We start from the raw sequence: 24273 nt of genomic DNA, 5'->3' as shown, positions 1-24273 counted from the left end.
GAAGTGTAAAGAAACATGGACAAGGATAAGCCTCATTCCTTATGACTTGTACTCATACTTTACAGATCGATAACAAGACTTCACCCATAACAGAATGCTAATGCATTTAGGACATAACTAAGAATGTGCAAATGACAACCTACAGGATGGAAATATGTTTCCATGTCATTTATATGGAAAGGTTTCTACCTACATACATACATTACTATATGGCTCCACGCAGCAAGCAGTCCAATGGGCAAAAATATTAGAATAAAAATTTTCTGAAGACATGAACAAGCAAAACTGCACAATAAAAAAAGTCCATTCTAACTGTTTGTTAAGGAGATACAAATCGAATCAGTCCTGAGGTACCACTTCATACTGACTGAACTGTTGTTAATATTTATATTTCAAAATTACAAATTCTGCCAGCTATTTGGAAAATAGGGGATCTCATAGATGTGAAATACTGTATTATAATGGATTTTTAAGCAGTTTCTCAAAAAAGAAAACAATAAAGATATTACTATTGGTCTCAGAAACCCCAGATCTGGAGATATAGTCAGAGGAAGTGATGTCAATATATGTTCATATATATAGCTTAGAGAAGCCTCAGGCCGAAATAAAACAAATATCCATAAGTGACGAATAAGTGCATTGTGCTATTAATGCATGAAATGAAGTTTGCTGCAAAGGAAGGAGGAAGTAGTGAAACAAGGTGAACTTAGATGGATGTCCAAGATTTCATTCAAGTGCAAGAAAACAGAAATCAGATGCCACATATACTGAGACTGTATAGATGATCCATTCGTCGTAGGCAAGTCTGGACATACAGAAACCACACTAACAACTGCTAAAGATGGTGTGAACGGAAAGGAGTGATTAGTATTGGGTGTAGTGTGTTTTATCATGGTAAGGGATTGCTTTCCAACTAAAAGGAGCTGGAAGTGGCAGGGCTTTGTAATCACATAAGGTACCAACATAATGTAAGTGAAACATGGCTCCAGTCCTGAGATACCTCTTTACACTCAGTGGACTAGTTCTGTGAGCTATTTCTTACAAACTAGCCAGGCAGTGGTGATGCGTGCTTATAATCTCAGCACTTGGGAAGCAGAGACAGGCAGATCTCAGTGAGCTTGAGGTTAGCCTGGCCTACAAATCAAGTTCCAGGACAGCCAGGACTGTTACACAGAGAAACCCTGACTCTAAAAGCCAGATACAAGGCAAAAACTAGAAAAAAAATAGTCTGCCCCCCCCAAAAAAACAGCAACAAGGGGTCACTCAGATGCCAGGTTCCTAAGTATCACTACACATAAGACCAGTGGAGTAGAATCAATGCCCACACCAAAGCCAGTAATCTAGAGTCAAGTGTTTTTTCTGAGTTCCAAGAAAATTCCATGGAAAATTATCTTTTCAATAAACTACACAATGCCAATGCAGTTCATGCTGTCAGGATACCTAGTAGATACCAATTCTAAACCCCTTTGGTGAAAATTAACTTGTTTGTACTCAAAGCCTCATTCTTCCATACACCTTCTCTTCCCACCACCTACTTCTCTTTATATCTTTATATTCTGAAACTAACTCCATTATCTATCCTTTTAAAATAACAATATATATAAAACTATTTTAACTCACTGGACATGCAGGAATTCTTGCCACACAACATGCACATCTCTGGTGCCACTATTCACACTGCCATGATAGTTGGCTATTTTCACTTGATTAGAATTTTTCCCACATTACCTGCCCTTTGTATCACTGTTCTCAGCTACGATTTTTAAAGAACAGAGCCAATGTGTTCTAGTTAACAAACTCCCTTTATCTTATCAGTGTCCATACGGTCCATCACAACACATAATAAATACTAAAACTGTTTTTCAATTGATACTGATTTAAACCATATCTGACAAACATTTCAGTATTCAACAAACCACAACATGCTCAAACAATAAATAAATTGATATTAATATTTTACCTGCTTTAGTTTAATCAGGTAATAATCAATGAAGTCCCGAGGATTTGCAGCATTCAAGGATTCCTGGTGCTCTTTTACTTTTTCCATAAGGTAACTGGCTTTGTGGGAGCCTAGCCAGTTTGGATGTTCACCTTCCTAGATATGGACGGAGGTGGGAGGACCTAGGACTTACCACAGGGTAGGGAATCCTGACTGCTCTTTGGACTGGAGAGGGAGGGGGAGAGGAGTGTGGGGAGGGTGAGAAGGCAGGGCAGAGGGGGAGAAGGGTGGGAGGAGGGGGAGGCAAATGGGAGGCTGGGAGGACGTAAAAACTTGTTTTTTTTTCCTTTTCTCAATAAAAAAATAATAATAAATAGGGGCAATAGAGTTGGCTCTCTTGTACTGCCTGTGGAGGTGCAGGACCAGCTTTAGAAAGTGCTGAGGTTGGCAAGGAGGAGTGTAGGGTTTCTTGCACACCACAGGTGGTAGTGGCAAGGGGAGGGGGACATCTTTCCCTAGCCCTTACCACCACATTGCAGATTAGTGGGTGTGGCCAGCTATTCCACTCTCACAACCTCGGGCCAGCTCACCTGTGCTGCTAACAACAGGGTCCACTCTACTGTGCTGCCCAGGCTAGAAGCAGGGCCTGCTTCAATGAGTGCTGCAGCTCTTGTTTTTTTTTTATGTATTTTTTTTTATTGATAAAAGGAGAATAAAGAAAAGAAAGAAAAAAAAACAAATTTCCACCTCCTCCCAGCCTCCCATTTCCCTTCCCCTCCTCCCATTCTTCTCCCCCTCCTCCCACCCCTCTCCCCTTCCCCCCACTTTTCTCCCCCTCCCTCTCCAGTCCAAAGAGCAGTCAGGGTTCCCTGCCATGTGGTAAGTCCTAGGTACTCCCCCCTCCGTCCATATCTAGGAAGGTGAACATCCAAACTGGCTAGGCTCCCACCAAGCCAGCACATTGCGTAGGATCAAAACCGCGTGCCATTGTCCTTGGCGTCTCATCAGCCCTCATTGTTCGTCATGTTCAGAGAGTCCAGTTTTATCCCATGCTTTTTTTTGGTAACAGTCCAGCTGGCCTTGGTGAGCTCCCAGTAGATCAGCTCCACTGTCTCAGTGGGTGGGTGCACCCCTCGTGGTCCCTACTTCTTTGCTCATGTTCTCCCTCCTTCTGCTCCTCCTTGGGACCTTGGGAGCTCTATCCAGTGTTCCAGTGTGGGTCTCTGTCTCTATCTCCATCCGTCGCCAGATGAAAGTTCTAGGATGATATGCATGATATTCGTCAGTATTGCTCTAGGATAGGGTCATTTCAGGTTCCCTATCCTCAGCTGCCCAAGGAACTAACTGGGGGTCTCAGCTTGGGCACCTGGGATCCCCTCTAGGGTCAAGTCTCCTGCCCATCCTAAAGTGGGTCCTTTAACTAAGAAATGGGGTTCCGTGCTCCCCTATCCAACCTTCCTTTATCCCGATCCTCCTGTTTCCCCAAGTCCCCCCTCCTTTACTTCTACCTTTTCTCTCCCCATCTTCCCTTACCCCCTTCCCACCCCACCCCCAACATCCCACTTTTCTCCCCGGCAATTTTGTATACTTCCCTTATCCAAAAGGATAACTATATGTTTTTCCTTGGGTTCGGGAGGGTCAACGCACTCATGTGCCTCAAGCAGTGAGGGGATAATGATAAAGGGGACATCTCTCCTCCAACCAAACCCCTTCATGACAGATGAGTAGTAGAGCCAGTACTCTCACATTCAGAACTTCAGGGATGACTTGCTTATACCCCTGTAAACAATGTCGACTCTACTGTGCTGCCCAAACAAGGTACTGGCTCCACTCTCTTGAGTTCTGCAGCTGGTGGGGGAAAGGGCAACTGTCCCGATCTTATCACTTCCTGGACAACTCTCCCCTCTGCCAAAGTCAGTGGGCAGCATCTCTCTCCGATCCATGCTCCCACAGGACAAATGAGGGGCAGTCAGAGTAATATCCGCCAAGCTCAGTTTCTTAGGCCGGGCTCACCCACACTCCCATCAACAGGACCAACTCTCCTGTTTTGACAAGAGGAGGTGCAGGACCCATTTTCCCTAGGGTTTCAGACAGTGAGTGACACCATCAACCCTGTACAGCCCTTTCCTCTTTGCCTTAGGTGGTTTCAGGAGCTGTGGACATCAACATAGATCAAGGATGGAGCAGGTCCATGTACCCAGACATAAACACTGGCAGCAGCCAAGTGCCAGACATCACCATTGCCCTGGTTAGCAACTAAGTCAGCCCACTCCTCACTGTTTCCCCTCCTTAGATGTGCCTCTCTCCACAGTACATGAACTGTTTTTCTGTCTCTCCCATACCACACCATACATTTGCTCACGTAGTAGTGCCTGACAGCTTGGTGCATTGATTTACTGGGCAGCCTGGAACACAGCTATTCTCGTGGAGTGTTCAGGAGATGCCAGTTCAGTCAAGGATAACTCTGATAAGATGTATGTGGGCCACACGGCGTTAAACCACTTCTCTTCGCATTCCAACCTATTTGTCAAATAGGGCAAATGTGTCCAGCAGACACATCAAACCACTGGTACTACTCAGTGTTTCCTGTCAGATTTCATTGCCATTAATATTCTTTCTACTTTTATGGAATATTCTTTCTAAACTAAAATATTCCTGCCTAGTAGTATGATGAGGATGTGTTTAATAGTCGAAAAGATAAGATTTATGCGTAAAAGAATGTCCTTTGAACAACTGGCCACACTTCCAGATGTGAATGGAATATTTTATACAAATAGTTCTCTGGATATCAAGTGGAAAATCAAGGGATACGGAACTAGCAGCCTTGAACCAATCTGGAAACTGCCGTTCAGTTTTGCTATTGTATAGCAAAGGATTTAGACCTGCCTTCCTGATATTCTTTCCATAATGTGTTATTCAAAACTGTGTTGTCAGGCCACCTCACTTCATGATCCATATGGTATTTGATCTTTGAGTATAAAGGACTATAAATATCTTTTCAGGAGGAAAAGATCTTTACTTCACCTGCATCCAGGGGGAGCTCAGAATCCTAATATTCTCATCTAATTTTTCCATCAAGTTAAGAAAATCCTGATCTTTATAATCAAAACGATTCTGGAAAACAGTGGAGCAGATGACATTACATGGAGCACAGCTCAAGATGAACGTGGGGTCACACGGTGAACCTGAAGAAGCAATTGGAAAAATACTATTAAAATGGACAAATAGATTGTTTTGGTTTTGTGAACAGGTAAAGAGTCTTAAGAAGTTGTAAACCATATCCTATCTACAATTTTTTTTAACAGGTAAGTATTCATTATATGTAGAATCAATGTATCACTTTAATCTTAAATTTGAGGTGGCCTCATCCTAAGTAGATAAGAAGAACAGACCATATCTGATATAGCAATGTTTACACTTTAAACTATCTGGCACTTGCAAGAAAACAAAAGATTTTAAAAACCTAAAATTTCTAGTGTTCACAACTTCTTCTTACTAGAATGTCTTCCATGTAACACTCAGATGAAAGTAGAAGAGTGCACACCTGGAAGGTCTGCAGCCACAGTGAGAAAACCACAGAAGCAAGTATTGATCCTAGGAAGGAGGAATACCAGGACTGCAGGTGAGTAGCGTATTAGAAGAAAAAGCATGGGGAGAATTTATAGCAGTAGCAAAAGAAAGTGATTCATTTTCTACAAACACACATGAAAGAAATTTGACCTTGGGCAGAAGTGACTGACAGAATTACAGACAGAGTCAGCAGGTTAGCAAAAGAAGTTCATGTTTAGTTAAAGACATAATTTGATTAATAAATACTTTTCCTGTTTTCTATTTGTGCTGTCATATGAGTTTTGATAGAATGTAATTCAAAACAGAGAGTGCCATGTAGGAGGAAATAATGAAGTTGTTTACACTTATTGGTATGTAAACATTTAACCATCCCTGAAGCTTGGGAATAAATCCAATTAGATCACAGTGGATAATCGTTTTGATGCAATATGAATTTGGTTATAAATACGCTATTGAAAAAATTGCTCTTCATATTCATCAGAGATGTTAGCCTATAATTCTTTCTCTCTTCCTTGTTCCTTTCCTTTTTTCTTTCTTTCTTTGTTCCTTCATTTCTTCCTTTCTTTTCTGCTTTGCCTAATTTTGATATTATGAGGATACCAACAGTGTACAAAAATTTTCAGACGTGTTTCATCATTTTCTATTTTACTAAATAATTTGAGCAGTACAGATGATGGCTTTTTAAACAGATTATTAACAGATGAATCTGTTAGTATTAATCAACTACAAGTAATATATATACACAAGACTCATGTAAGTTTAAGCCAGACCATATCAGAGTATGGAGAGGGTAGGTGGGTACAAAGTCCCATCAACAGTTAAGAACCTGCTGGCACTTCTTAGCTCTCAAGAGAAAGTGAGTCATTTTTCTTTAAAAGTGTAACCTCTCATAATTCAAACATAATTCAGAAGAAAGGCACACATACAGGATATTTCTCCATCACCATCAGAGAAGTTTCTGTTTACAGTAGATGATGACAAATACAGTAGATGAGGCTACAAAAGATAAAGGCGCTGAAAATAGGCTAAATTCAGTTCAGCCCTAAATATATGTACTTCACCATTTCCTCATAAGACTTAGGATGACTGAAGAAGAAGCGACAGAAAGATTTTAAGAGCCAGAGGTGGTAGATATCTATTAGGAAATGGTGTCCTCTGGGTGCAGCAGGGCAGAGCACGATTGAACTCACAGAAAATTTGACAGGATACCCAAGACATGCACAAGCTAATACCAGAAAAAATACTTTCATGGTCACAGAATTTGGACATGATGTCCTACCAATAATGGAGGAGTTATTGACAATTACTACCTTCTCGAAGAGGTAGTATCCAAGAGTGTAGCCCCTAATAAATCGATCACACTTTGGTTGAATGTCACACATAAAGAATATTTGACAAGCACAATTTTTCTTTGAAGGAAAATTACAAAATAAGTGTATGGAAGAAAAGATGGGTATGTATGAGAAGAATGAGAGGGAGATGGATGAATGTGATCAAAATTGAGACATCTGTGTGGGGCTAGTGAGGTGATAGACCGTAGAAAAGGCTATACTATCTAGTCTGCTTGACTGTCAAAATTCTTAATTGTATTCAGAATCATATCCCTATATGAATAGGTAAATGTAGTTATCACCCCTTATTAAAGAGATTTCTTTTTACAGCAAATGGAGATCATCACCGAAAGCCAGAATTGGACAGAATGCAGACACCAACAAATTTTGGTGATCCCTGCATTATCTGAAACAAATACATCATAACTGCCATATCTAGGACTAAAGGAACATCACAGAGGAAGAGTAAGAAAGATTGTAAGAACTAGAATCAGCCCCAAAATCAAATATATGATAACCAACAAGAAAGACTACTCAAGAGGTTGTTTATATATGTGTGTGTGTATATATATATATATATATATATATATATATATATATATATATATATAATTAAACAAAAAGAGGCTATCAACTTGACAGTAGAGAAGGCATTAGAAAAAGACAAGGGAGGGCATCTGAAAAATGATAGAATAAGAAAACAGGAGGAATTATGTAATTCTATGTCATTCAAAACATATTTGCAAACATGTACAAAATTCTGAAAGCACTAATAAAGTTTCTCTTACAAAAATCTTATACATCCAGCACAAATCATGTTAGGTGATTATTAAATAAAGAGACAGCACCAAGCAGAATAAATAGAAAACTAGGGTGTGTCTCAGTAGAGATGGTGGATGATCATGATAAAAACACACTTATAAAATTCTCAACGTAGTTAATAATTTTTAAACAAATAACAATACAATTTTAAGATCATGCTACAGTAGACAATATAAGTGATGAAAATTCTATTACACTAGGCTAAGAAATGGAAAGTATAAATTATATCACTGTTACCCAGGACTATAAACATTGGCCTAGGAGAATCTCTGTACTGCTCAGTTAATTTCCTCAAACCTCTGTAATCCAAGAAATTGAAAACAAATATCCTCTGAATGGGCTCTGCCACTATTATAAGTAGCAATTATACCGTGGTGAAATGATCCACAAAAACAAAATACACTTGTGCTCCTTGAAATGCAAAATTATTCAGCTCAAAAGAATATTAGCATGAAACATATTCAGTGCTTCTGATTTAAAAACAAAAAAAATTTTAGAATGGGTATGATCAGCATCACACACACAACACACACACATGATGTGGGAATGTCATATACCAATCTGTTGATTTCATTGGTTAATAAACAAACTGCTTGGCCTCATAGTTTAAAACATAGGTGGGTGGAGTAAACAGAACAAAATGCTGGGAGGAGGAGGAAGTGAGCTCAGACTCCACAGCTCTCCTCTTGGGAGCAGATGCCTCAGAGAGACGCCATGCCCTGCTCCCGGGCAGACACACGCAATGAAGCTCCAACCCAGGATAGACGTAGGCTAGAATCTTCCTGGTAAGACCGGTGCTCACAGATTATTACAGATGGGTTGATCGGGATATCAGAATTAGCCAGTAAGGGCTAGAGCTAAAGGGACAAGCAGTGCTTAAATGAATACAATTTGTGTGTTGTTATTTCGAGGCATAAGCTAGCCAGGCGACCTGGGTGCTGGGGACGCAGCCCCGCCGCTCTTATTACTACACACACACACCTAGACTAAGATGCAAATGCAGAAATCTGCACTTACCATTGGTTTTCCTCAGTTCCTCCACAAGGCACTGTGCTTCCTCTTGAACACGGTCCTCAAGGTTCCTTTTGCCCATGCCCAAATTCCGCAGAGTTGTGAGAGTGAAGCGCCTTATCTCTTTCCATCTGTTTCCATTGCTAAAAACAATGCCTAAAGAAATAGAAAAACAGGGTCTCTCCCTACTGCTTGCACTGGCTTTCAGAAATATATTCTCTTTAGAGGGTTACCGTGCTCAGCCTACATATAGTGGAGAGGGCCTTGGTCCTGTCTCAAAGCAATGTGCTAGACTTTGTTGACTCCCCATGGGAAGCCTTACATTCTCTGAGGAGTGGATGGGGGTGTGGTGGAGGGGGTGTTGGAAGGAGTAGGAGCAAGGGAGGAAGTGGGAACTGTGAATGGTATGTACATTGAAAAAAGATAGTTTTTATAAAAAATAAAATTTCAGAAATAAAAAAATGGTAAAGCACTAGAAAAATATTCTAGGGACAAATGAGAGATCTGATGGGTGGAAACCACAGAGAGGTCCAACCTGTACCTAAGGAAGAGGTCCAACCCCTCCTTTAAGTCTTCTCTTTCACCAGAAACACTGCACCCCCCCCATATGAACATGTATAGTTACTTACCAAGGCCTTTATTAATTCTTTCACTGATTGGAAAGCTTCCTCTTCCAGCAAACTCCTCCCCATGATCAACCAGAGCCTCCTTCACTGCTTCATACCCATGCAACACCACAGTGGGCTGCATGCCCAAGTACAGAGTGAACACTGGGCCATAGACTTTTGAGAACTGAAAAGAGGAGAGAGAAATGTAAATACTAGCAAAAAAATAATTTTACTATCCATGGAGTCAACCCCTTATTCTCACTGATAATATATCTCACTCTATTTTAATAATTTTATTCAGGAAAAGCATAATTTTAAATAGTCGTGAAGATTATATCAGGGTGAATATAAATTATTGATCACCTTCAGTAAACCATATAATGGTTCAAGACTCAGGTAGTTCTCATACAAGAATTACAATGAATTTTCACACCAAAACATTCAGCAGGACGCTGACCAGCAGAACTCCACACAGGAAATATACATGCCTGCTGACCGCCCCCTCTGTCTCAGCGCCTGCCCACCCTAACCACCATCAAGCCTCCCATCTTTCCCACCATGTCCCAGTTCCCCAACTCAGGAAGCAACTCCCTGATTGAACAGAGGCCATTCCACTCTGACCCTCAGACGTCCAGCCCACAGGTGTGGAGGCTCTTTCCTCAACCACTGGCAACTGTAGTCAGAAGATCAGAGAAGAAACAGAAACCAAGTAACATACACACATACTACTAAACTCATATTACTATATTTATAGATTTAATGCTACACATCAGATATCTGATGCCATATGTACAGGTTTAGAAAAAGAGAAGAGGACATGATATGGTACCTAAAAAGACCAAGAATAGTCAAGGCCCTCCTAGGGAGTAAAAATGCTGTTTGAGATATAACAATAACTGGTACCAAATTATATTATGCAATTATGTGATAGAAACTGTCTGGTACTCACAAAAATAGGCAAGTGGTCCAATGGAATAAACAAAATGATGCAGCAATAAAGCATCAATGTAAAGGCCCACTTACTTTTGAAATGCAAATTTGTAAGTCACCACAGTTGATTCTATTGAGGAACCAGATTTGGCGTAATGCTACTACAAACACAGAGAGTGGGCACCAGGGGAGCTGCACCATAGGCATGCAATATTTCCTGGAAAAAAATAGTTCCTTCTCTGGCTGGATACAAACATCACGAAATATGTTGAAATCTTGGCTTCTCTGTTGCATTTCTTGTGTTATTCCTTGTCCGTTGGTATTTAGTTAAATTAGGCATCAGTTACTTTGTTAGAGTCCAACATCAAATAGATAACCTTAATAAAATGTTTTTCTAAAACGCTATTATATCATTATTATTAATGACTTATTGAATAAATCATTACTCACTATTGATCTTCAACCAAAAATAATGGAAAAGGTTTGGTTTTTTTTGTTGTGTTGTGATAGGAAGTAGTCACAAATTTTGCAATTTTGTGGAATTTTTTGTTTTATAAAACGCAAAGTAAATGTCCTTTCACCTGAAACCCCACTCATTACTGAAATCCCGACAATGTCCAGCTATAAGAGTCATAAGATACACAATACTTTGAAAGAGTTTTGACTTTGTGACTATTTATTACTAAATTGCCTCTGATACTAGATTTTCATCTAAAGCAACTGTCAGTTTATCTTCTTTATAAGGTACTGGCGGGGCACAAAGAATACTTACATTGCTCAAGCATTGGCTGATGTTCTTCACATCTATTTGGAAGAAATTACCAAGAACTGGGAGAGGAGTGGGGCCAGGAGGGAGCTTCGCTCTCTCAGAGCTCTGTCTCCAGAGTGAGAGGAGAAGCAGACAGCAGAGGCTGAGCACCAGGACCACAACTGCATCCATGGAGATCCTTCTGCCTGACACAGCTGTGTTCAGCCAGCATGGAGCTTTTATAACACTACAGGGTGAATCAACATGTCCTTCTCTGGAACATCACTGGCTGGTCAATCAGATAATCTTTAATCTCTCAAGTAGACTTTGTCCATCTGATAGAAATAAAAATAAGATGGTTGTTACCCTTTCCCCTCTTTACAAGGTATCCAGTTGAACTTCTGATTTAACAAAACAGATTGGTGTCCAAATAGTGCTAATAAATATAAACAAACATTTATAACGAGCAACTATTTCTGAGAAGCAATAGATTAATTTTGAGATGTAAGAAAAACAACTCAACATTTATATTCTCAGGTTAGTGACCAGGTAGAAATTTAAGATTATGGATAGTTTATATGTGATATGAAATATATTTATTTGTCAACGTAGTCTTACTGTTCAGCTTAAGTTGGCCTCAAATTGACATTTATTTTGCTATATTTTTTCCAATATATCTGTGCACCTCCATGGTCATGTGTATTTAAAATATTTCTTTCCTATATTAAACAGTTGGACATATTTTCTTAAGCAATGTAAGTCTTATAGCTCCTTATTTCACTCTTTGGTCACTTATAAACCTAAGATAACAAAACATAGCTATTAGTCATACATCTCCAATCAGAAAATACATATTAAGTTTATCTGAAGAAAGGTGTCTCTGTTTCAGTGTTGTGTAGTTCAACCATGAAAGATCCCTTTTTTTTTCGCTAAAGGTAATGGGAAATAAAGCACTGCCAGTGTCTCACAGCTCAGAGTTGGAAGAATTTAGAAATCAAACCGACTATCTAGTGGACTTACTCCCCTGGCTTTACCATAGTTTCCTTAGGAAAGGTATGAGAAGTCTCTTCATACCACCAATGCAGATGTAAAACTATGTAAGCAGAATAGTCTCTAGACAGTAAAAATATTTGATATGACTTAAAATACCCCAAACAGCACCATCAATTGGGTGCCAAGTATTCAAGTATTCAGCTGTGAGCCTAAGGGGCATTTCTAACTTAGCCCACACTTCTTGTATTTTGCTCCCTTCTATATACAAATCACTCAGTTTAATTATGTTCATCATAATTTCTTGACTGTGGACTATGGCACTATACTGATCATAATCACTAGGATTCACAGTGAGCATGAATCTAGTTAATTATTGTGTCATCATTGTTTGTACATAGAAGTCAGAAGAGTTTGATCAAGTTTTGTAATCTTGCTCAAAGATTCAAAATAGATTGAAATATTAAAGATTAAAAACACAAAAGGAGCTATTATAAACTTCAATAACCCAAATTCATGGATATGCTCATTATTTTCAATGAAATAAGCAGTAATTAGTTGCCCAAATCATATTGCTCCTAAAATCTCAAAAAAATAGATTTGAATGAAACAGTCTTAGTAGAGTTCTTTTCATGCCCAGAGTGACACTTGTTCTTGCACATTTGTAAGTCAGCAGGATGCTTTGGACCAATTTTTTCTTTTATTGAATATAAGAATGAAAAAACACTTAAAGATAGATGGGACTCTATGCTCAACGGATCTATATTTTTATTTACTTTTTGAGTAAAGAGATATTGATGATGCATGAAGTATAACCAATTATTGTAACTCAAGCAAAAATGAACTGACTCTTGGGAAAACGCTTTATTGACCCTTCATTACATTTTGTTTGTTAGCTTGTTTATGTTTTCACCCACATCATGTAGCAAGATTAATAAAATCCCGGGCACATAAATTGGGGTTCAACGTGAAGGTGAGAAAAGCAAAACAGCCAGCCACAGATCTTAGCTCTTCCTCAGTCTGAAATGGTGTTCCTGCCTTCAGGAATCTCAGAATCAGACTCTGTCTGAGTGCTGTCTCCTCCCATCTTATACTTCTTTCTAGGGCTGAGATTAATTGTATACAAAACTACTGCCAGATTTCTATAGCAAACTAGTGTGACTATTGGAACTAATGGTATGAGTCACCACTTCTAGGTCTATAAGGCTGACAATTGGAGATGTTTTACTCTCTGATCTTCAGTCAAGCTTTATATATCAAAATACAAATGAATTATCACTACAACATCACATAATTTTTTTAAATATTTTGGAACCTTTATGGAAAATATCCTAGTGCATATTCATCACACAATTGAATAGATTTTATAATGTCTTTTTTTTTCAAGTATATCATGACTGTGACATCAAAAACACCCGTTCATTACCATGTTGTTTCCTTCTCATTCTAACTCCCGGTCATCTTTCTCTTCTGAAAATGTCTCTCTTTCATGTCTGAAAAAATAGTTCTCACTCAAAGAAATAAAAAGAAATAGTTTGTTATGGAGCAAAATATGATGGATCATGGCTAAGAAACCTGGAATAATGTTTTCCAATATCCTGTTCTACATGGGAACAATTTCAAAGAAAACCATAAATAGAGACTTTTGTCAAATTTATCAATGAAAGCATTAGGTAAAGTAATTTTAAAATATGGAAAAAAACTCAGGTACAGAACTCAGATGCCTTCTAAAGTTCTTAGTATTTTGGTTGATGGAGCCAACAAAATATATAGATATAGATATATAAATATATTCATATAAATATATATATGAATATATAATATATATACAAAGCAAAGAATCTGTATATATATATATATATATGTGTGTGTGTGTGTGTGTCTGTGTATATATGTGTGTATTCAAAGTTTACCTCATAATCACATAAGGATTTGGGAGGAATATTGCTGAATGGAAGCAGAGATGGCCCCAGTCATTTAGTTCTAGACTTGCAACATTCTAGCCTCTTCGCCATATAAAGTTCTTATTTTTTTCTTAAAACATAAAAACATTTATTAAACAAACCTGGACTCAATATTATTATTTTATCAATTAGACAGCAGAAAATTTTTGGCTAGGGCAAATGTATGGAGATATAAACAAAAATCACAGTGATTATTTTAATTATGCAACTGGATTAGAAAATAAGAAAAGAAACACTGGCTTTCTCAATCCACATGATAATTTCAAATGAGCCAGCAGGTGCTCAGCAGCGGGGACAGGGCATCTGCATAGTGTATATGGCTCCTGTGAACACAGGAAGTCCTAGAGTGAGCTCACCCACTCTGAGAAGTATTAAAGTCACCAGAGGGGTTTGAGCCTGACCTCTGAGGACCAGGAGGACCACAAAGTCTCCAGCTCACTTCCCCTAAGCCACATAGGTAATAACATATATTACATGACCAACCCAAGCACCTACCTGTCACCCTAAAATGACAGTGTGTAAAGATTTGCAAAGCTGTGAGGTTTGCAAGGCAGATTAGATGGAAGCATGGCAGTTCTAAACAGTCAGTCAGCCTTCATGTTTACCTCCTCTTTCAAGGAAGTAACATCCACCAGCAAAATCCTCTAGAACAACACGTTTTTGACATAGTGGGATCTGACAACTAAATTAAAGGAAATGGTTGTATTGCCAGTATCTTAAGTATCTACCTTGTTTTAACACTTAAAAAATTTGAATTCATAATTTTAAAAATGAAAATAAGAGGTAAGAGTAGAAGGAATTCAGAGATTTGTTCAAATATTTCATAGGTATGTTCTGAAATCAGTGTGTTTTCGAGTTTGTAATTAATATTTTTATCATTTTATGAATCTGTGCTACTCTAGTTGACTGTTCTTGTGACTTATTCAGACAACATTTCAAAGAGTGAATAGTAATGTTCTCCAGTGTTCATATTCGTACAGACACAATAGTCAATTAGGTGTTCTTAGACCAAGTTCAAGAACTAAGAAAGCCAACTGAGAATCTCTAATGCCCAACCTAGGTAAAATAGAAAGAAAAGTTATACTGAAGAATTTAGGAATCAAGGCATGTCTCTGTCGCATCTACTTCCCTAGTTTAGCCAGGAGCAGTGGATACATTTGGAAGGGAAAAGTCATTGCCTTGGACTCTAAACCTGTACTAAAGCAGTTGTGATGACACTTCATTGCCCCATTCCCTTTGTGTATCTGCATATTGACCTTCTGGAACAACATGAACTGTCACCACCACCCTCCCCAACTCCCTTGACCTGAAGAGAGAGTAAATCTGCACCTGGTGGGTGGAGCTAGCAGAGAATCTTGCACTGGTTTCACTGTTTGCTGCAATTCAGTGAGATATGACAGGCAGAGACTGATGTCCCTGTGCTAAGATCAGAGCTTACAGATGGAGCCTCTAGACCTGCCTTAGAATCATGTGGGAACCTGTGCAGTCATAGGACAAACATATCTTACATCACTGGCTGTAGTTTATTGTTTTGCTCTATGGGCTCTTTTGTGGGGTGCCACCCAGCTCCTAAATAAATCAAAAGGAGCCTTATACTTAGTTATAAATGTCCAGGTTTAGCTTGCCGTGTTTCCTACCAGCTTTTCTTAACTTATATTATCCTGTTTACCTTTTGCCTCTTGGATTTCCCTGTTCTCTTACTTCTTTAAATCTTACTTTCACCCTTAAGCTAAGGATTGTTGTGTAGCTGGGTGGCTGCCCCCTAATGTCCTTCTCCATCTCTCACTCCTTCCTTTCTCCAAGATTTCTCCTTCTATATAATCTCTCTCCCTGACAGTTCTGCCTATCCATTCTCCTGTCTCGCTATTGGCCATATGTAAGTATAGTTTCCTGGGCGCTTCAGCCAGTGAAGGGCAGGACCAGTTAGTTCTCCCTAGTGGTACAGCCAATGAGGACCGGGTCTAACTCTGTACAGCTTTATCATCTAGCCTTCTGTGCTGTTCAGAGCCACAGACATCAACAATCAAGCTGCAACTGGTCCAACAATCAAGAATGCTTGTTATTATGAGCGTGCCAAAGAGAAATAACTGAATGGGTATATAGTAATAATTTATATTTTCCAGTGATGTCATGTTAAAAACTCAGTTTTAAATAAACATTAGCACTTGTGATGGCCAATATAGGTGACAAACATTGTGGGTAGCAATAGCATCTGTGCAGTGACATGTGAAACACTTCACAATTGAGGCTGTGTATTCCTTAGACCTTGAGGCAATGAAAAATGGGGAGGGGTACAAGAAGGCATTCATGAGGGGCAGGAGGTAGAAGATGCCCCGGAGGAAGCAATAGGTAATCGGGCAACGGGAACAAGGTACTTTTTTTCTCTTCAGGGAGCAATAGAAGAAAGCTGATCTGAAGGTGGCAAGGAAGAACACAGGCCCTACAATCTGTTATTTCTTAACTGTCCTGATAGACACTTTTAGGCAGAGGGTTCTTTTGACAGTTTTACCCTTAGCAGGTAAGCAGCCATTCTGTAGTGTCTCTGTGCATTATCCACATCATCTTTATCTTCTGTTTTTTCTTCATCATCCTCACCTTCAATCAGTTTCCTGGAAATACGTAGCAGCTCATTAATGTTTTTTTCCTTGGATAATTTGGCATCAATAGCCCAGAAGGCATCATCTAAAACCATCTGTAGCTTCCTTCCTTGAGGGTCTAATATTCTTTGGTGCTATCAGGAAGAGATTTGGCACAGAGCAACTTTTTTACTCTCCCTATGCCTATCATAAAAACAAAATATAGCTGTCTTGATATTCAGAAATATATTTGTGAGGATCCTCCACAGAGATACCAGACTTACATGGCAGAGTAGACATATGTCAGTCGGAATATAAGATAGCAACCCTGTTCCTAAAGCACTTCACTTTTTTAGCTGGGAAAGGTAGACACCCTTGGCAGTACCTGGATAATTGCCACAAGGTCAGCCAAGAGACTTACTGGGAAAAGGACAGAGTGATGTGGGAGTGTCATATATCAATCTGTTGATTTCATTGGTTAAGCAATAAAGAAACTGCTAGGCCCATTTGATAGGCCCACCCTTAGGTGGGTGGAGTAAACAGAATGGAAGGCTGGGATAAAGAAGCTGAGTCAGAGAGTCGCCATGATTTTCCCACTCCAGGCAGATGCAGGTTAAGATCATTCCTGGTAAGCCAGCTCGTGGGCTACAGCAGATTATTAGAAATGGACTAGTCCAGGTGCGAGAGCTAGCCTAGAAGAGGCTAGATGGAAATGGGCCAAGAGGTGTGTAAAAGAATACAGATTCCGTGTAATTATTTCGGGGCATAAGCTAAAGCTAGCCGTGCAGTAGTTGGTGGTGCCAGGGACGCAGCCCCGCAGCTCCAATTATTACAACAGAGTGGCACCCAACATGCCAATGAACTCCACGTAAAACCTGAGAAAGCTTAATTTTAATCACAGAAAAAAACAGAATTTAACACAGCTTTTGGCTATTTGTTGATGGCGTGCTGTAGACAGATTTCCTGATTCGGCAACAGCAGCAGAAAAAAAGCTGCATAATTTTAAATTGAGGCTTCTTGGGACTGTGCTGCCAATGCAAATTCTGGCTTTAAAGCATTTCAATGGATTTTATGGGAGTGGATGTTTGTGTTCCTGCTTGGGATCGGAAGGAGAGTGCTCTCAGCACTCCCCGCCTCCACCTGTGCAGATGGCAGAATCAGGCTTAGGCAGGTGGAAGAGCATGGCGGAAGAGATATGTTTTCAGACTGCACAGTGCTCTGCGTGTCAGATTTGGTTGTAACTTGGATAAAAAGAGTTTCTATGCTGCACGCTCAGTCTCAAAATTAAACTGCTGAGTGTGGCTCCAATGTGGACTGCTCTGTGCCTGGAACTGTGCATGGCTCAGGGACAACAAATGGCTCTAAGGCAGGAGCTGCTTGGCTCCCCCATGATGAACTGTGCTAGTCTCAGGCAGGAACTACCGTAATTACCATAAAAACAGTGCAGTTAAGGTTTAGACTCAGCAGGAAACAGGCAATACCGTATTACCCCTATATGGCGCAACTTAAGTTTTTAAGAACTGCTTAACATTTGAAGAAATGCTCCTGGATAGTAAAAAAAAAATTACAGATTCACAATACGACAGATTCAGACATAAAAGACCTCTATGGATCACAATGTTGGATGAATGTACGTAGGCTTGAGAGAGAAGAAAAAGAATATAAAGAATAAAGTTAATGGTTTAAAAAAAAAGGTAAAGTCTTTAAAGAGACAGACTACAGATAGTTATAGATTAAGAGAAATAAAGTAAAAATAAGCCACATAAAAATGGAAAATTCACAGAGAGTCTGGATTCTTTGTATTATTGTGTTTTCTTTAAAATTTTTGACTGTAAAGGAGCTAAGTTCAGAGAGACATTTCATTATATGGGCTGCCAAGTGGAACCAAAACGGATATCATGAGGGTATGACTTCAGAATTTGGGTCTAAGGATATGATGCTTTGGAGAGGGTCTTCTTTTGTTTTCACAGAGGACCAGACCCTGTGGATTGCATCTATCCCGATATGGTATGATAGACCACGACCTCCCGAAAAGTTCCTGTGAACACCCTCAAAAAAATTACTTCACTCAACTGCCAACTGAGATAAACCTGGCACACAGGTTATACCCTAAATGATCTGATTAACAGTGCCCCCATTCAGCAGGAAGCAGTTTGGAGAGAAAACACTGCGCCCATGTTCCCAAAATATTTTTATAAATGTTCTTTTACATTTAAAGGGGGAAATGATATAGGTATGAGTTATATGCATTGGTGTGGATTTTAAGTTCAATTTTGTTATATGTATATGTATTTCTGATTTTGAATAAGGTGTTGTGATTGTGTAGTTCATTTTTAAAATGTAATGTATAATTAGGAAATATAGGTTGTTGATGGATAATCATAAATAATAGTCAAGTTTGTAGTCATGTTAGTTAGATTTTCTAGATATATAGAGATACATTTCAGTTAGATAGACATTCTTCATATCTTTCAAAGACTGCAGAATATGGCATTTTTAATGTTTTAATAACTTAGAGCTTTTCATGACAAAGAGACACATCTGCTCCTGGCAGCACCAGCTACTTCGAGAGGAAGATGGGCATCGAAGAGGATCCTTATGGAGCTTGATAGCCATTTGGGCAAGAAACTGCTCTTGCCTGGACTGATGCATAAACTGGACACAAAGAACCTGCAGAGAGAGGACTGCTGAACTTGCCTAAAGGTGAGATGGTCTTTCGAGGTTCCTTACTCATGAAAGAGTCTGCGAGACATTCTGCAGGATACTGCAGAAAGTGACTGAACTGTCTTTGGAATTTCCTGCTTGATGAAAATGTCTGCTAGATAGTTTGGGCCTGAAGGCTGAAGATGGATGCCCCAATGGTACAAAAGAACTTTGGGTGACTGACTGTCCAGGCAGCGAGATGTCTCTGTTATTTCTAAAGTTTTGGACTTCGTGTTTGTTAGGTAATATTATATCCTTCTGGAGTCTTTGATGGAGTTGAAGAATGGATAGATAGTTATAGTTTTCCATTGTTATGATAAAAGATGAAATAGATATAAATATTGTAACTGTAATTCTTGCTTGATAACTGTTTTGTTATATGTAATCTTACTATGTTAAAGTTAAAGCCTTCCTTTTTTTGTTTAAACAGAAAAAGGGGAAGTGATGTGGGAGTGTCATATATCAATCTGTTGATTTCATTGGTTAAGCAATAAAGAAACTGCTAGGCCCATTTGATAGGCCCACCCTTAGGTGGGTGAAGTAAACAGAACGGAAGGCTGGGAGAAAGAAGCTGAGTCAGAGAGTCGCCATGATTTTCCCACTCCAGGCAGATGCAGGTTAAGATCATTCCTGGTAAGCCAGCTCGTGGGCTACAGCAGATTATTAGAAATGGGCTAGTCCAGGTGCGAGAGCTAGCCTAGAAGAGGCTAGATAGAAATGGGCCAAGAGGTGTTTAAAAGAATACAGTTTCCGTGTAATTATTTAAGGGCATAAGCTAAAGCTAGCTGTGCAGGCGTTTGGGGTGCCAGGGATGCAGCCCCGCCGATCCAATTATTACAACACAGAATGAGGGATAAACATTTGTAGGCTATTCACACGTTGGAGTCTTTCCTCCTTCATATGTGACAGACAGTTTGTTACATACTTACTCTAGATTGGCAGCTGTGCTCTTTTAAGATTTGGAATGCACTGCTCTAAGCTCTTCTGGCTTTCAACATTTCTATTGAGAAAACAACCATTATTTTGATGGATTTTCCTTCATATATGATATGTGTTTTTCTCTGATACCTTTCAATGCTGTTTCTATGTTCTATATACTTAGTTTTCCAACCATGAGATGTGGTGAGAAGTTTCTTTTCTGATCTTTTCTTTTTGGTAGTGTGTGTTCTTTTATTACTGGGGAACTTTTCTATGTTTTTATTGGAGTCTAATGTATGCCACTGATCTATGAATATTCTTCCTAATCTATTCCTATAACTAAAAATTCAATCTCACATTCTCTATATATTCACTTTATGCTTTTTGTAATTTTTTCATATTCTTTTCTCATTTTGTCTTAATCCTTTTCTATATCTTTCTGTCCTGGCATTCTGTTTTCTGATTAATTAATGATCTTTTCAGGTTTTCCCTTGAATTTTCTACTTGGTTATTGTGCTTTGCCGTTCTATATTCATTTCATCTCTATTCCTCTTCAGTAATTCCATCTCCTGATTGAATTATATTTGAATGATATTTTTAACTCCTGTTGCTCATTTTCACCAGGTTTCTGTTTGGTTTTTCGTGGAAACCACACAGGTGTAGATTATATTTTTAACTCCTTCTCTTTAAGTTCATGAGCTTCTTCTTTATGTCTCTTTATAAACTTGAAATTTTGTTGATATATATTATGCATATAAACTTACTACCAGAAGAGGGCATCAGATCCCATGATAAATGGTTATAAACTACGATGTAGGCACTGAGAATTGAACACAGGACCTCTAGACGACCAAGTATTCAATGCTCTGAACCACTGAGTCTTCTACTCATTCCATCCTGGATTTTTTAAAATGAATGAGATTTCTTTTAAATCCTTTGTCCTGAGGTTCATCTTAGGTAATTCTCATAGGATAAAGTTCTATAGGACTGGGGACTTTTGTAGGGGATATACTGCCTTTATCTTTCACATTGTTTCTATTTTGGCAATAATAATCTGTGTATGTTGACTTCTTTAGTTCTGTCTGAAATCGACAGAGAAGATTGGGATTGAATAGAGAAAGTGTGGGGTAGGTTGAGTCTAAAGACTGAATATGGCTTAAATGGAATGAATGCAGATGGTAGATACATGGAGATTGGCTGATATGAAGGAAATGTGTCCTGGTTCAAGTTTGGTGTTAAGGAGAATAACTAAGGCTGTGGTGGGTGTTTGGAAAGGATTATCAGGCTGAATTACTCTGTTAAGGTCTGCAGGGTATGATTGAACATTGAGGTTGAAAGGTGGCTCAAGGAACCTGTAGGCTGAAGCAGCTGAGGTGTGTCTCTTGGTCAGTGCATAGAAGTTTGGATTCACACATAAGGAGTGGCTAAATCAAGGTACTGGGTTTCAGAAATGTACAAACATGCCAAGTCTTCATATGGAAGCTGGGAATCTGAACTCAGATCTTCATTCTTGGGGCATAAGTGCTTTCACCTGCTGAACTTTCTAGTTCAGTAAAAATAAATCAAAGAATTCATAAGAGTTAGGGATATAGTGTTACATGAAAATGTGTAAGTTAACCAGAGACACATAATACGTATGGTGAAATTATGATTTGACATGTATAGATACATAAATATACACATGATATAAAAGGATTAAAATTGTAAACAATGTGAAAGCAATGGGGAATAATAGTTGAGGCCCACAAAGTATTCAGTAGGATTCTCTTCAATTAAAGAAAATATGTTATGAGCTGAAGAGTCTCACTACAAGTAAATGAAAAAATTTACAGTAAATTTTTGTTACAAAAGAGTGAGAGAAAATATTTTAGGATATTAAGAGGAATACCATAATTCAAATAAAGGGCATAGAAACAGTACGTAATCTAATTCCCCAAAAGCAACACAGCACTTTATAACACATTTAAAAATTCCTAAAGAATACCAAATATATGAATTATTTATACTCTAGAAGTGTATGCACAGTTAACTTCAAAAGAAATAATAAAAGCAATGTCAAGAAAATTAGCTCTCTAAATACTCAGGTGAAACACAATTAATAAAAACTCAGAGACAGATATTGTAATTCAACCTGAAGACCGGAAAAGTAAGCAGTCAGCCACTGGCTCTTACCTTGACTTCAGTCCAAAAATGGTGAACCGGCCTACAGGAAACCTCAGAATGAGACTGATACTGACAGTTGTCTCCTTCCATTTTATAATCCTCTCTAGTTCTGTGATTCAGGGAGTACACCACCACCACCTGGTTTCTATGGAAATCTAGTATGGCTACTGGGATTAAATGTGTGTGTCAATGTGGTTACTAGATTTAAGGTGTGTGTCATTGCTGCCTGGTCTGTAAGGGTGGCCAGTATGGCTGTTTTATTTTTCCTGAACATCAGACAATCTTTGTTTATTAAAATAAAAATGAAATGCCACTACACTCAGGTTTCTTAAGAAGCAGAAGCAGAAGTTGATAGACAGACATAGAAAGGAGAGACAAAATGCATACATATATGAGATGGGGGATGATAGACATAAAGGTAATAGATGAATGAGAATTAATTTATTAAAGCAATTGGTGCACATGGCCTTATAACTGATAATTTCCCATGTAATCTGACTGCAACACAAATACTCAGGAAAACAGGGGCAAGTCTGAAAGCAGGTTTAAAGGCCTGAGAATAGTGGAGTAAAGTGTTCTTAGGAAACTAGGAAAATACATAAACGTAAAAATATTAGTACTTTGACCCATTTTAACCAAAGATCACATCTTGTACCACAACAATCTGTATTATAGATCAAATAGCATTGTGAATATGTGCTTGTGCACTAATGTGTGTGCAGATATAAATCTGCAGTAGAATCCAAGATAGGAATTAGCAATTCCAGACAAAGTGACTTCCCTAAGATTAAGTTAGGGAAGGGATAATCAGTAATGTCACTTCCATTAGATTTCTTGTAATGAAGTGGGAAGGGAATAAGGCATCTCGAAGTTATAGAAATGTGACTTCTCCTGGGATCATTATTCTTTTGGGAAGAGAAGGGATGCACATGGAGCTTATGGTTAGCAATAGGTAAACAAAATGCATGCTCAGTTCTAACCTAAAAACATCAAGGCAAAAGCATATTTAAAAGTTTACCTTTTATTGACATTAAAGCAAGGCATGACCTGACCCTGCAATTGCATTCCTCCCTGTGGCTTATCCTCTAACTGGAGCTACTCCTGGACACTGGTTATTTGTTTCAAATACAAATACTTCTAGTGAGTCTAAGTGATGCTCAGCCAAAAAGCCTTGATACCACCTTGCCTTTCACATTCTGTATTTCATGCATGTATGTGGATGTGTGGATGTGTATGCATAATCAGGTGCCTATATGAAAGAGAATGTATGTACATGTGCATACACATATGTGGAAATCTGAAGTGAACCTTGGGTGTTGTTTCTTGGGATTTGACAAGCATGTTTTCAGATATAACACTGAGAAACAAAGCTCAATAATTAGGCTGGGTTGGATGTCTAGTAAACTCCCAGGATCTCTTGTTGTTTCACCAGTGTTGGTACAACAAGCAGATGCCACCATGTCGTGTCATTATTTCTATGCCAGAGACTGGATTTCAGTCTTCAGTGTTGAGTGGCAAGCACTTCAGTCAATAAAATATCTCTCTAGCACTCACTCTTACATTCTCTATGATTCATGATGTGTGGACCAACGTGATGTGTTGGAAACTTTATTTTATTTCACTTGTTACATAAATTGTAAGCAAGTGTAAAAACAGGTGCACAAATCAAACTTATTTATTACTAAAAACATACAGAAGAAAAGGACCATGAATACTCTCATCACAGTACTTGGCAGTGAAATTCTGTTTTAATTAAAGACCAGATAAACATTAGCAAAAGGAATAATATCACAGTTGCAGAGAATAGAAAATAGCAATATATTTCTACTGTTATTCTACAAGTTGCCAAATGGTTAACAGGTGTTTCCTGGGAAGTGACAGAATGGAAATATATGAGAGGAGGGAAGGACGTCTTGTCTTTGATGAGGAAGGAAGTGAATGAAGGTCTAGAGGAGAATTATAGAAAACAATACAGCTTAGGCTAGGCAATCTGTTCTTCT

At 38.7% G+C, this 24273-nt stretch overlaps 1 protein-coding gene across 2 annotated transcripts in view; it reads right to left on the bottom strand.

Moving 5' to 3' along the window:
- LOC142850432 (cytochrome P450 2C25-like) overlaps positions 1-11151 on the bottom strand; it is a 61566-nt gene extending 50415 nt beyond the window's left edge. The window contains exons 1-4 of one of the 2 annotated variants that reach the window (XM_075973979.1): positions 10984-11151; positions 9303-9465; positions 8680-8829; positions 4964-5124 (exon numbers count right to left, since the gene is read on the bottom strand). In XM_075973979.1, the coding sequence (XP_075830094.1) occupies positions 4964-5124; positions 8680-8829; positions 9303-9465; positions 10984-11151 (642 nt within the window). The remainder of the gene's footprint in view (positions 1-4963; positions 5125-8679; positions 8830-9302; positions 9466-10983) is intronic. The other variant, XM_075973977.1, reaches the window with a different exon arrangement.
- Positions 11152-24273: the final 13122 nt, after the last annotated feature.

The sequence above is a fragment of the Microtus pennsylvanicus genome, chromosome 5 (genome assembly GCF_037038515.1).
Source record: "Microtus pennsylvanicus isolate mMicPen1 chromosome 5, mMicPen1.hap1, whole genome shotgun sequence".
Taxonomy (NCBI): Eukaryota; Metazoa; Chordata; class Mammalia; order Rodentia; family Cricetidae; genus Microtus; species Microtus pennsylvanicus.
Note: the sequence above shows the minus strand (reverse complement) of the source record. Positions and strands in the feature narration are given on the sequence as shown.